The sequence below is a fragment of the Lepisma saccharinum genome, chromosome 3 (genome assembly GCF_977018435.1).
Source record: "Lepisma saccharinum chromosome 3, izLepSacc3.1, whole genome shotgun sequence".
In the NCBI taxonomy this organism is placed as follows: domain Eukaryota; kingdom Metazoa; phylum Arthropoda; class Insecta; order Zygentoma; family Lepismatidae; genus Lepisma; species Lepisma saccharinum.
Window position 1 is genome coordinate 83,017,449 of NC_139231.1, and position 13,749 is coordinate 83,031,197.

Here is a 13,749-nt window from a genome sequence, read left to right on the forward strand (position 1 = left end):
GCGGCCAACGACAACGACGCACTGATGCGATACGCTACTTTGGGTCCGGACGGCACCACGCCGCTGCCCAACACTTTACCCGAAGCAGCCAAGTGCGTCATCCGGAGCATGGAGTTGAGAATGCCGATCGTGGAATACGAGTCGAACTACGCCCTCAAGTGCAAAGCCGAGATATTGAAAAGTCCACAGGTGCCGATTCACTTTCACGGTTACCAGTGCGTGCAGAAGTTAGCGTCCGGAAGTCACATGGAATTCGACGTGACGACGCAGTTCAACAACATACAGTTCGACATGCCAGATTTCGTCATTGTACTTTTTCAGACCGGGCGCGACAACAATCAGGAAAAAGATTCCAGCAAGTTCGACGACTGCAAGATCAAGAACGTTTATCTCAAGAACGGTAGGAACGAAGTGTTCCCGCGCGAGAATTACAACCTCGACATGACCAAAGACGATTACCTCAAACTTTACGAAGCATTCTCAGCTTACAAACGCGTGACCGAGGGAAGCGTGGACATGTACTACACGCCCAGCGAATTCAAAACAGGCAGACCCATGACCGTCATCAACACGACGAAGCGGAAGCAGGTGGTGGTCAACGATCGAACCAACATCAAGGTCGTCTGCGAGTTCAACAGTCCGTTGCCCGAGGACACCGTGTGTAGCGTCATCCTGGTCGCAGAGAAGTCCTTCGTCCACGACGTGAAGAACGAGAGGGTCACAGAGCAGTTTTAACAGGTTTAACATCTTTTCTTGCACAATCAGTTACAATAAGAAATTTTTGTACTAGCACAATCAGTTACAATGGCACAATACGAATTTCACTAGTTCAGATCAGTTACAATGTCAATTTCATCAGTTATCAGTTACAATGTCTTTTTTTTTCATCAGTTTTTGCACTATAGCACGAGACAATCAGAATTTGCACAAAAATTTTGTTGTTGTTTTTACACGAGAAAATTAACAATAAAATTCTTTCTTTTTTTTATCGTTTCAGATGCTGTCGAACATCAAAAAAACACATACACATACACACACACACACACTAGAAAAAAAAGCATGCAACTTTATTTGTTTGTAACACACACATATTCTCCATCTTCATCAAGAAAATATTATAATAAACATAATTGTTATCTATCTCACAATAAGAACTCTATATCCAAAAATTACAACATCAAAAATAACACTAGAGTCGTTAGTACACGTTGCATGCATTACGGAGGTCCTCTGTAGAGTTTCATGGAAGTTTGAGAGAAAAAAAAAACACGTGAAACTCTACAGAGGTGTGGTTATCTACAACCGCAGCCGTTAGAACCTTTACTTTTTTTGGTTGGGCACCACGCACCCTGGCGAGGTTATAGGGGCCAGGGATCCTAAAAAAAAAACAATTATTATTTGTTTGTTTGCGTCACAATACGGAAATAATGAGAGGCACGCGCGCGTGTGTGGCACATCGTTCCCCCGAGAGGTTTACAAAGGTCACAATATATAAACATTGGTCCCGGACTTGGAAAATTACGATAAGGTGCACTCATCCTTGAAGGATGAGAGGATGAGAGAGTGCATTTCACTCATCACTGCTTTTCTGCGCTGTGAAACATCGTCAGCGCAATAAATGAGGCGCGGAACGTGGAGAGAAAGTGAGTTTTTGAGGTTTTGGCGGTCGTGTGGTCAAGAAATCAGGGTTGTGGTGGGAGTCACATTTACTATCTACTTTGAACCTTTGTTGATTTTACCGAGTGCATTCAGGACAGAAAACAATTCTTTATCCGCTTTCGTCAAACCAACACACTCTTCATGAACATAACGGTCACAACTTTCACAAAGTCTCATGTCTCTGACAACATCCTGTGCATACAGAAAACAAAACCAACTTGGACGAGTTGGTGTACACCCAACCCCACCCTGTGTGGACCTTGGCCTTTTTGATGTTCCCGGTGATTTTTATGGAAATAAGGATCTGGTAATAACAGTAGCCCGACTGTTGATGGCTTTGCGCGTTTTCGTCGGAGGGGCTTTTCTCCTTGGGGTAGACAGAATGTTCTGAAAGGCGCGTATCGTATTCATCGGATTGCTCTGTGCAGCTGAATCGTGATGAGAATCAGACGTCTCATTCGTATCAACATGCTGCGTCGCCGTACTTGTAGGTGTCTGGTGTACGACATTGCTTGGTCCAGGGACTGCGACGTCTGTGTGTTCCTCGGGTACAACAGGTATTGCTGTAGTTTCACTGGGCGCGAAACCTTCATCAGGGATTCTATTAGGATTCCATGGAAACAAACCACATGCTTCAAATCCGGACACAACATTTCTCGGAACTGTGGCCTTTTACCAAGCAGGCGTGAAAATCGCACCAAAGTATACGCATCCCGGAGGCCCCGGTCCAGGTCGCCTCAACAAGTTAGACATCCTGTAATTTTTCAAATGACTTAACAAAGTTCTCTAGAGTCCTTTCCAATTGTCCTTCGTCACCAGAACGGAGATCCTGAAATGTTATGTAATACCTCAATTTGTTGTGTGTTGCTGGTTGCATGACTCTAAGGACATCGTAACATTCAGATTCCAAGGACGTATCTGTACTCCTTCTACATTTCTACTTAGACACAATTTTTCAATTTTGACCCATCCCCTTTGGAATTATTTTGGGGGTCGCCCATACATGCTACTGGAAGTAGGAAACTGTTGCATTTGGTGTAGCGGTTCTGGATTCGAATCCCGACGAGAACCCCACAATGTCGACAGTGGCCCAGAATCTTGAGAAATGGAGGTATTTGAAGAGAAATGGAATAGCAGTGACGTAGAGGAGGTTGCCCCCAGTTTTCGCCACTTTTGCCTCTGCACTATGCTAAATCTTATCTATAAAGGAAAATACACTGTCTTTGCCCCCCTAGTTTTGGCACCTTGCCCACTCCGGTTTTGGGACCCAATCGCCGCCACTGCTTGCATAGCGTTATGTGTGTTGCCTAACCCTATGGCGATGGCAGAACTTACCATTGGAAATTTGCTATTAAAATCCACTCTTCGCCGTATAGTTAGGCAACAAAGCTTTTTCATGTTATCCACAGTCAAACTCCGCAATTTTGTCTGTGAGGATCATCTTATATACTGAAAATAATCTTTCAACAAAAACATAGTGAGTGGTGCAAATTTCAATGTTGAAATGTTAGTTTGCAAGGTGTGAATGCCACAAAGCACCGAAGTGATGTAAAAGTGAGCAAGACCACTTTGGATTGTACAGGTAACAGTGGCACCAGAGATTTCTTTGTTTAGAGCTTTGAAAAATCACCATGGGCTTGGAGGAAGGGAAATCGACAAGAGAGTACATTTCAAACATGTTCGTCATTGATTTTTTTCATGATAAAACAAAGCAAATGCCTCTGTGTGACATAAAAATTCTGTAAAACCTTTAAAAATATATAAAAACCTAAAAAAACTAAAATAGGTTCTAACAAGCGAAATATTTTTTTTGGCGCTATAATACTTCATCAGTTGTTGCGTTTTTGAACGAAACGCTGATATAACTTATTATTTCTTACATACCTGTAAAGGAAAATATAGGTTAAAAACCTAAAATCCGAGGTCTACTTATAAGGGCAGTAAATCTACCAACAGAGGAGGTCAAACTTCCACCAATCCCACTTAGGCACGCCGCTGAAAGAGAATACGTGAATAATTTTCTTTTAACCAATTGTAATGTGCACGGCATAACTTTATTGATGGAGGTGGTACCTAGAGAAATCATTGCTTAACCTTGAAGAATATCTGGAGTTGTCGCAGTACTCTTGCTTCACTGGACAGCTGCACATGAAAGCATCAGACTCTTTGGAACATTCGTGTTGTACAAAACACATTTACAGGCGTTGACAATACTTGTGCAATCAGCTGAGTTCTATTACTTGAGGTGGCCTTGCTCTTTGTAATTAAAAATAGAAAGTTTTCTGAACTGTTCGAATTGCGACGCACGTTTCTTAAATTGCAAGTGCTATAATCTTCGTTGCTGTAAAATGAAATTGTAAAGTGTAACTTTTTTGCATATCATTTCACTCCTAAATGGCTGTGACGAAGTGTGTTCTTGTTTTCGTAAGTTTGTGTTTAATAACATATATTAATGGAAATGAAGATCACGTATCCACCGTAAATAATGATCAGGAACTTCAAGAGTTAACCCTCTTTATACTAAACAGACTTACCGGCAATGAAGAAAATTCGAATAGCGTTTCAGTTCGAATACTCGACGCTCAAAAACAGGTAAGATTAATATAGAACAGATAGCCACCCTCATTTCCGAAGTGTGTGTATTTAATTATTGTGCAACAGATTAATTTCAGTACGTAGTTAAACACATTTTTGGAGCGAATTGACAATATAGAGAAAGTCTCCAATTTTGTTAATTTTCGGTATACTAACTAATTTTGGCCTCCTAATCACGAATCTGTTGTAAAAAACCGGGGGTCACGTCTGGAAATTTGAAAAAAGCCAGGTACTATTATCGTATGAGGGGAAACACCTACGAATCATATATTTCGGACTTCTTTACATTGCTAACGTGTTATTTTAGAATGTGGAACATTTCTTAAGGTGAAATAATGCATTTGTAACTAAGATAATGTCTATTTCTTCGGTAAATTTCTCGTATCGGACAAACGGATTTCTTCAAATTTACAGGAGAAATTACTTACCGAATGCAGTTTCTTTATAGTTGTGGAAGTTCGGGGAAGTGTTTTCTCGCATTGTTCATTGAATTTTGCTGGTTGATCATCTTTTTTTCGATATAAATGTGTGACCGTTGCACGAGAGCTATGCATCTATTTACTTCCAGGTGGATGTAGCCTGTACGTGATGACGTAATCTGGGCCAGTGTTTCCAAATATGCGTTTATGTAACTGGTCACACGTTTAAATACCTATGATCAGTTGAACGTGATCAACGTTTTGAAAATGACGTGCAGGATGCTAAATTGAACGAAAGGAGTGCTAATGGAACCTAACCTAACAGGCCTAACCTAACCTAGTAGGCATATCTCGTCCCTGTGATGGTCAGTGGGGCATCCAAAAACCATTGACGTTAGCCTAAAAATTCACGAAAGCCCCACGGACCATCACGGGGACGAGGTATGCCTACTAGGTTAGGTTAGGCCTGTTAGGTTAGGTTCCATTAGCACTCCTTTCGTTCAATTTATCATTCCCGAACACGTTTCCGACATTCGGACAACATCGGCTTCTAGCAGCAGCAATAGCGTGTATTGTGCTCTCGTGCAGAAAGCAAGTAGCGGCAGCAGCAATAGCTCGTCGGAAATAGATTTTCGTAGAAAACCACATCCATTCGCATTAAAATGGATCAAAACTTCATTCCCGAACACGTTTCCGACATTCGGACAACATCGGCTTCTAGCAGAAGCAATAGCGTGTATTGTGTTCTCGGTCAGAAAGCAAATAGCAGCAGCAGCAGCAATAGCTCGTCGGAAATAGATTTTCGTAGAAACCCACATGCATTCGCATTAAAATGGATCAAAACTACATTCCCGAACACATTTCCGACATTCCTCCTCACCGGTAAATAATGAGCAATTGTGCCGATTTCGCTTATCTTGCACTTTCTACGCGTGGTGGGGTGGAAACATTGCATATGGACTACAGTGGTGAAACTGTGACGGCCATTTCCCGTGTTACGGAAGGGAAGAAGCAACCAAGAAAACTTACTCGATATGTCGCAAATATAGCTTTTTTCGGTGAAATTAGCGAAGTCTCACCTTCAGGAATGTTTGTCAATGCAGAATACGTAAGTACGAATATTAAAATCAAAAGAAGTAGGAAATTTCAGCTGTTTGTCCGATACGAGAAATTTACCATTTCTTTTATTTACGAGGGTACTAGTTTACTATCCTTTGGACACCTATAACTTCTGAGTTTCGTCAATTTTTGACATTTGTATTTACCGATCTGCTTCGTGGATCATTTTTTAATGTGTATTCACGTTTTTTGATCATTTTTTTTTTTTAAAAAAAGTGTTTTTGTAACTGAAGAATGTACGTTTCCGCAAATGGTTTGTGTCAATGGTTCGTGGGGCTATGCGAGAATGGTGTGTGGGGCTACGCATATTTTTTTCGAAACCAAGGTACCAGTTAACTTAGATATACCGGAAACACATTTAACTCGTTTAATTCATTTCTACTTACCTCATATGCATAGCGGAACATTTTTTCAACTAGGGATTACTTTTTTTAAATAAAAAACCGTTATTTTTAACATTATAAGTATTTATTGGTCGTTGCTAATTGGCTGCTAAATTTTGACTCACGTTGTCTATCGTCAGCTGATATGCTGTGTCGTCAACTGATATGCAGTGTTTCCAAACTTATGAACCGATAAATGCCACACAAGCTATTCACAAAAGGTTTTTAAGCGAAAATTGATCCACAAACCATTCACGGAAGGTTAGGTTAGGCAAACAGAAAATTGAATTGGGGAAAAAAAAAATGCTCACACGTCATCTTGTAAAACTACTGCGTGGTTGTTACACTAACACTTATTAACCGAAAAATGATTGTTTTTAATCCACAAACCATTCACGGAAGGTTAGGTTAGGCAAACAGAAAATTAAATTGGAAAAAAATCCCGCTCACGGCATCTTGTAAAACTACCGTGTGGTTGCTACACTGACAGGGGGTTATGTAATCGAACGCATGGAACATTTGATTCACGTAGTCGACGGTAATGGTGGCACGAGCTATCGTGCAACGAAGGTACATGAATGTCGAAAAATACCTTATTTACAGGCCGAATAACTTGCACAATTCGAAAAAACACTTTTCCCAGCTTCAGAAAGTCCACAAGAACTAAATTCCGTAAGTACTTACTCGTCTTTTCTCCTGTAAATTTCAAGAAATGTGTTTCCGGTATATCTGATCGTTACCTTTTTTTTTATATAGGTGTATATGCGTACTTTTACGAATGAAATGTTATAAGTTTTACGAACTAAATGTTATAACTATGCTTGCCTAACCTAACCTTCTGTGAATGGTTTGTGGGCCAATGAACACTTTCAATAAGGAATTCCTAGTTTTGTAGCACGTAACCAACGAACAATGTTTCACGGAACACGCCATTTTGCCTGAAATCAGTGGTGGAGTATATGCATAGTTTTACGAACGAAATATTATAACTATGCTTGCCTAACTAAACCTAACCTAGCCTTACCTGAAATGGTTATCTGTGAATGATTTGTGGGCCAATAATCACTTTCAATAAGCATTTCCTAGTTTTGTAGCACGTAACCGACGATCAATGTTTCATCACTAAGGAACACACCATATGGAGAATTATCGCTGTAAGTAACAACATTATTTTACAACTTGTACACGTAAATATACAATTTTAACGTGCGACCCCCACATCGTAACTCCAGATACGTCACCAGGAGTGCATAAGAAGTAGGAAGTGAATTACAGACTTTCTCTATATTGTCAATTCTTACCACATTTTTTTTATTCATAACATTTCTATTAATGAATTAGGTTCAATTAATGAATTTGATTCAAGGTTTATTCTGAAGTACAACAAACATCTAGTAATTGATGACAGCATGATGACACAATGTGGAAGATGCCATTCATGTGTCTGTCAAAATATCCTTTTCAGTCACAGTTCTGATTTTAAGGATATGTACATTATGTTTTTATAAGTAAATAAACTTCAATACAATTAATTTTAATGAAGTTGTTTATTGATTTATTTGTTGCAATTATTTACCTTTTCTTTCAGGCTGGAGATGGAATTGATAAGTTTTTTATGTACATTGATATGTCATCACCCACTGACGAAAAGATTTGTCATGTAATTATCACAGAAGATCCTGTTTCTAAGGAAAGAAATCTTTTAGAAGACAGAATAGAATGTGCAGAGAAGGAAGGAGAAAATAAACTTCCTGGTCATGGCCAAGGTTTCTCTGAACTCCACTTGGACAGCGAAATCCACTCCCTAGCCAACTTAGCGGTGCGACAGTTGGAAGAGCAAGATAAACTGACACGAACTGTCTTACGTATATTGTCTGCAAAGAAAGAGGTAAGAAACTTTTCTTTTTCAGTATAATTACAAATTCCATGTGGCTTGTTAGAATTATTAACATTTTTATTGGCCCAAGTTTCGTTTGTTTAATTCCGAATTATTCATGGTACACAGGCATTTTTACCATTTCGGTTTGTATTTATTTTTTTATTTTTAGCAGCCATTTCATGTACTGTCAGGGGCGGCGCCAGAAGTTTTCGACCAGGTGGGCAGAAGCTGCATATTGATAAATTAGGGTGGGCAGTACAAACGGAAGGCATTAGGTAAGTTTGACTAACACGTATCCCCCCCCTTCTCTCTCTCACTCGAGATTTCCCTCTTATCATGTGTAGAAAGCGATTTGGACACAAGGAATTCATCAAACCTAATCATCGTATCTTTTTTTACAGATCATTTGGTCTATAAGTGTGACCTTTTCGAATTTCAACCTCCCTCCTGAATAGTACACCCTGGAAACTGTATTCTTGTAGGCAAATGAATCTCTGGCACATGTAACCGCAGTAAAGATATTCGTCTTAGTGTTTTGTGTCTCCTTGCGTGTTTGTGTTCGACCCTTCATGACGTTCAACCTCACCGTCACCATTGGTCAAAACTAGCAGACTTGAAATATAACAATGAATCAAAGCAGTCTTGATTACTTTCCACAAATAAAGTATCAACAGTTCATAGCACTTCGAAAGTTGAGATAGTAATTTCAACTCCTGCTTCATTTTTTTTTATCAAAACAGATAACTCTGCGAACAACGACGTGGTTTTATCGAAGTCTCAAATATTTTTGTCCGTACGTGAAAGAAATAGTTTAAATCTCAGGCCAATCCATGGGTGTCCGTTAAGAGGGGGTGGGTGCAAGGGAGGCACGCCCCCCTGGAAAACGGGTCTTACCATAATCTTATACATTACACACATATATATTTAATTTCATTCACAGTAATTTATGTTAATTATTGGAAGGGTGCTGGAGGACCATGATAGCTTCCATTTTAATAAGTGTTTTTTTTTTTTTGAGGGGGCAGCACTATTATTGGGGGGGATATTTCTCGCTTGCCTCCTCTGGAACAAGTTACCATGCTTTTCCATCCTTGGAAAAGAAATGCTGCGGACGTCCATGGACCAATCATAATAATAGTGTAATCCACCTCTTAAATGGATGCATCTTATGTTAATAAAATGATTCGTTTGACGGAGCTCTTTCTATATATCATCTCTCCGATCACATAACACTCTCGTCTTATAATTAAGTAGTCCTGGGTTCAATCCCCAGTGGAAGCCAATGCACACTCGTTAGGATTACAGTTTGAAATTAAGATCTAGTGACAATTAGCCTATTTGAGCATGTGAACTTTAAAAAAAAATCACTCCTGGATTATTGTCCTGATTATTTATTTTTGTATTTAATTTGGCTGCCTCATAATAATAATAATAATAATAATAATATAATAGGTATCTGATACCCTCGAGTCAAGGTTTCTTTCCACCCCTTCCTTCATCTTTCAAATTCATGCAAGTTAATCATAAGAACTGCATAATTGATAGTGTTGGAAGAAAACTTGTAAATAGTGCTAGCCACTAATTACATCAGTTCAGTAATACTATAGATTTTTTTTCAAACCTACAAAACTGTTACATTAAAATTTGGCCAACTCAGTATGGTAGTGATTGTGATTACTCGTTATTAATTAGAACAAATCGAAAATTGTAATTTTAGAAACATTGCATTATTTGAAGATGACATGTAAAAAAAACTGTGCTCGCAGTGAGTTATGACATCATTCATAATCATCATTGCGATTCCCCGATGGCGCAGTGGTAACGTCATCGCCTTGTAATCAAGGGGTCCCGGGTTCGATACCTGGTGGAGGCACAAGTGGTTCGGATCCCACTTTAAACTGTAGGTCCAGTCCCGATTAGCCTTACTGTGCATAAAGTGGACTTAAAACACCAAATCAAACCTAACCAATCATCATTGCGATTAAGGCAAAGAAGATGTTTTCTTTTTGTTTATTGTTTATTACTTTGATCAGGCCAAGATTTATGTGAAGGACCTGTGCTGACAACATCAAAAACTCACTCCCATCTATGCACAGTTTCAGTTAGTCTATAACGTTTAGCCCAAGTCATGTCAGATGGTTAGTTATAGTTTTTATACTTTCACATTCCTAATATCTTTTTTTTCTTCAATATATGGCTGATTTCAAAGCAATTTTTCCCCATGGAAGGCTGGGAGTTGCAACCCTCCAATTCTCCAAATTCTCCTAAATCCTGATGAACTCTTGATCGTATACCTCATAATTGTGAGTATCCCATAAAACTTACTAAGCCTGTTGATGGCTTCTAACCATAGCAATGTTTATTAGATTACATTTTAGTAAAGAGTTCTGAGAGTTCCTTTAGCTTTCCAATGACAAAATTAAGGAAGTAGAAAGAGAAGCTTATATTAATGTCATTCAACAAGATATTTGCTCTAATCTTCATAAACGTACTTATTAGAGAAAAGTTTCGCCAAATCACAGCAAAGCTTGCTATGGATGAATTGAAACTTGTGAACTTTCTAGTATCTACAATATTCACAAGTAAAATATACACTGAGTGAGGACCAGCCTATACTTACAGAACCGTTTACATTTCCCTAATTGTATATATGTATTGAATTTGATTGGGTGGGCAATCGGGTGGGCACAGGAATTTTTGGGTGGGCGCTTGCCCACCCGTGCCCACCCCTGTCGCCGTCCCTGTGTACTGTCATCTTGAATGCGAATGTATGTGTGGTTCAAAGGGGTGTTCCATCACTAATGCTGCTGTTAGGCAGGTCAGGTTAGCATTAATAAAACAACCCTAAATGCTTTTGTTGTAAGGTTAGGGAGGTTGGGTTTAAGGCTCTTAGCATTATAATAATGTTTCTGAATGCTTCCAACACCTGATCATGTAAGATCTGCTCTCAACCACGAAACCGCCTTTGAGCTTTGCATAAAAATCGATTTCTGAGACAACAAGAATGGCTGCTCACTGTAAAGTGCGAATGCTCTCGTAATCTACTTTTCAAACGATAATTTCTCCATTAGTAAAGCTGTTAACTTGATATCGTTTCTAATTCTAATTTAATATAAAATTCATCTTATGTAATAATATGTACCTCTCTTTATAATTTAAATTAAGTGCTAATTAGTTTCTACAAGCTTTGAACTTCCTTCCACAACCATTTTCAGTATTCTAAAGTTCTTCCTAATACTCCTGCAAAACGTGAAAAATCATTAAACATTCGATCCTAATGCCTTTTTTTTTTTGCTACTTATGTACCATATGGAGCACAAGTATATGGAATTTCGTATAGACTACAGTACCTGAAATCATGCCACTTATAAAACTTCTCTAACAAACCTTCGAGATATAGTAGTTAGTGTGTTACTCTGTGAAGCGGTAATCCTAGGATCAAATCCAAAATAAGATGTGGATGTTCTTTGTGGTAGACAGGTGACTGGGTGAATGAAATAAAGTTATGTTTAGATTTTGTTTAATTGATAGATTTCGATGTAATGTAAAATTTGTTTCAAGACATTAAAACTACGAATATCCAGGATATTTGCTACTGCGATGTAACTCTCCATCCATTTATTTTCAAACATAGGTGTGAGGGTTGACCTTTTGAGAAGCCACCCAATGCCAACCTCTCTTCCACATAGTACACTTCAGTAACTGCAATGTCGCAGGTCAATGAGGCTCTGGCATCTGGACCTACAGCCAGTATAATCTTCTGTACGGCTGTGTTGTTCTGTGTTTGCCCTTATATGTGCTGAGCGCCCCTTTAAGCCTCAGCTTTTAAGTAGGTAAGAAATTTTAGTCCTTAGAGACAGATGTTGATTTTAGTTGGCTGGTCCCTGTATAATGTGATGGGTACAAAATAGCCTAAGTGCTGACACACCCAAATTTTTCAATCAATCAATCAAACCTAACACTCCAAATCTAACAAAATAAAATATCAGGTGTAAAACAAAAGCATAGCAAAAAAATATCCATCCATATATCTTGAAATTTATACTTCTTTCACTTTGTGATTGCAGGGACTGTGTGTGCTAAGTGGCAGATGAAGCAAGTAATAACAACAGTGATAATTTACAGAGTATGGGGTATCAAATATACAACAGAGTCTATGTAGAAAAATGCTGAATATTCAGTTTTATCAAGCATATGCTCAGGCTTCACTACACTGCACATATGAGTAGACCATTACCAAATAGCATCGTGTCCACTGAAAAGAAATTTTGAGAAACCACGAAAAACTGATTTGGACACTATTTTGCACCGTAAGATATTCATTTGTGAATATAAGTATTTATAAACCATTCCAAATTTATCTAGTAAGGTATGACATGAAATATGCAAATAGTTTTCTCAAAATAATGAAAATAAGTGTGGACAAGAGGCCATTTGGAAATGTACAAGGGACAAGAGCATATTTGGAACGCAATGCTTTGGACAAGAGAATATCTGAATCTGTAATTTTCAAACAGTACTGCTTTATTTTGATACTAACGTATACACTGGCATTCTTTCACAATGAGATATTTTTGTGAAAATGATATTACGTGAGAGTTAATGATGTGTTATTAAGTAAACCAACAAAAGATAGTGTAATTGGGATACAAAGACAAACATCCTCAACATCTGCAGTGTCAAATTAAAACATCTGTATCTTCCATGCACTCATCGGCACAAGAATTCTCATCGTCAGTAGAATCATTGTAACAACCTCCCTCACTGCGGTAAATAATATTTTTGTAGAAAGAAAGTTGCACCATTACTTGCCAACCATTGCCGAAATGAAGCCTCAGGAGTTTCTTGCATTGCTTAACTGATTGATTGATTGATTTGGTGTTTTAAGTCCACTTTATGCACAGTAAAGCTAATCAGGACTGGACCTACAGTTTAAAGTGAGATACCTCCACCGGGTATCGAACCTGGAACCCCTTGATTACAAGGCGACGACGCTACCACTGTGCCATCACGGAGGCCCAGCATTGCTTAACTGAAACTGGACATCTAATGACACTTGCGTTCACATCTCTTATGTCTTTGTTAACACGACAAACTTTTTTGTCCCGTCCAGTGTCAATAAAATATCCTAGTTCTCCCCTTACAACAACTGAAGTTGTTGGTGTGGATCCTCTGCTTCTAGTGAACCTCTTCGCTGTACTGAAACGGAAATGCCAGTTTTGGGGTTTCTTTAGAACAAGCAGCAGCAGTTTTCCAGTCACGAATTTCGAAGTCCTCCCCGATTGTCTGTACTGTGCCATATCTTTTAAAAACATCATAATATTCTTCAGGTTCAATAATAGTGTCCATTCGTTTTAAGTCTTTTTCAGTCCTCACAAACACCCTATCAGGGGGCATATAGGAGTGACCTGGAAAAATTATTTTTTTTGTCCCACAAAAAAAATTAAAAAATCAGGCAACCAATACTGCAATGTAAACAGTGGAAAGAATGAAACCATTTGTTAAAGTTTATTGTTGGTATGTTTTTCTAAATTTACAGTGTTGCAACGTTGTATTTAATGCAAGCGAAGTATTTTTTCAAGGCAAATATCTCTACAAACATTATGTTCCTGAGTTTTGCATGAGAAGGACAAGAATCCCTTATGAAAGTCACAACAGGAGCTTCCATAACAAATACATAGGACTTGAGTCACTT

General features: G+C 38.6%; 1 protein-coding gene across 4 annotated transcripts in view; it reads left to right on the forward strand.

The window, feature by feature from the left end:
• Positions 1–3,766: 3,766 nt before the first annotated feature.
• Positions 3,767–13,749, forward strand: part of LOC145985194 (uncharacterized) — an 84,129-nt gene continuing 74,146 nt past the window's right edge. For all 4 annotated transcript variants that reach the window (XM_083118918.1, XM_083118919.1, XM_083118920.1 and 1 more), the window contains exons 1-2: positions 3,767–4,251; positions 7,764–8,063. In XM_083118918.1, coding sequence (XP_082975044.1) covers positions 4,054–4,251; positions 7,764–8,063 — 498 coding nt within the window. In that variant the 5' untranslated portion in view covers positions 3,767–4,053. The remainder of the gene's footprint in view (positions 4,252–7,763; positions 8,064–13,749) is intronic.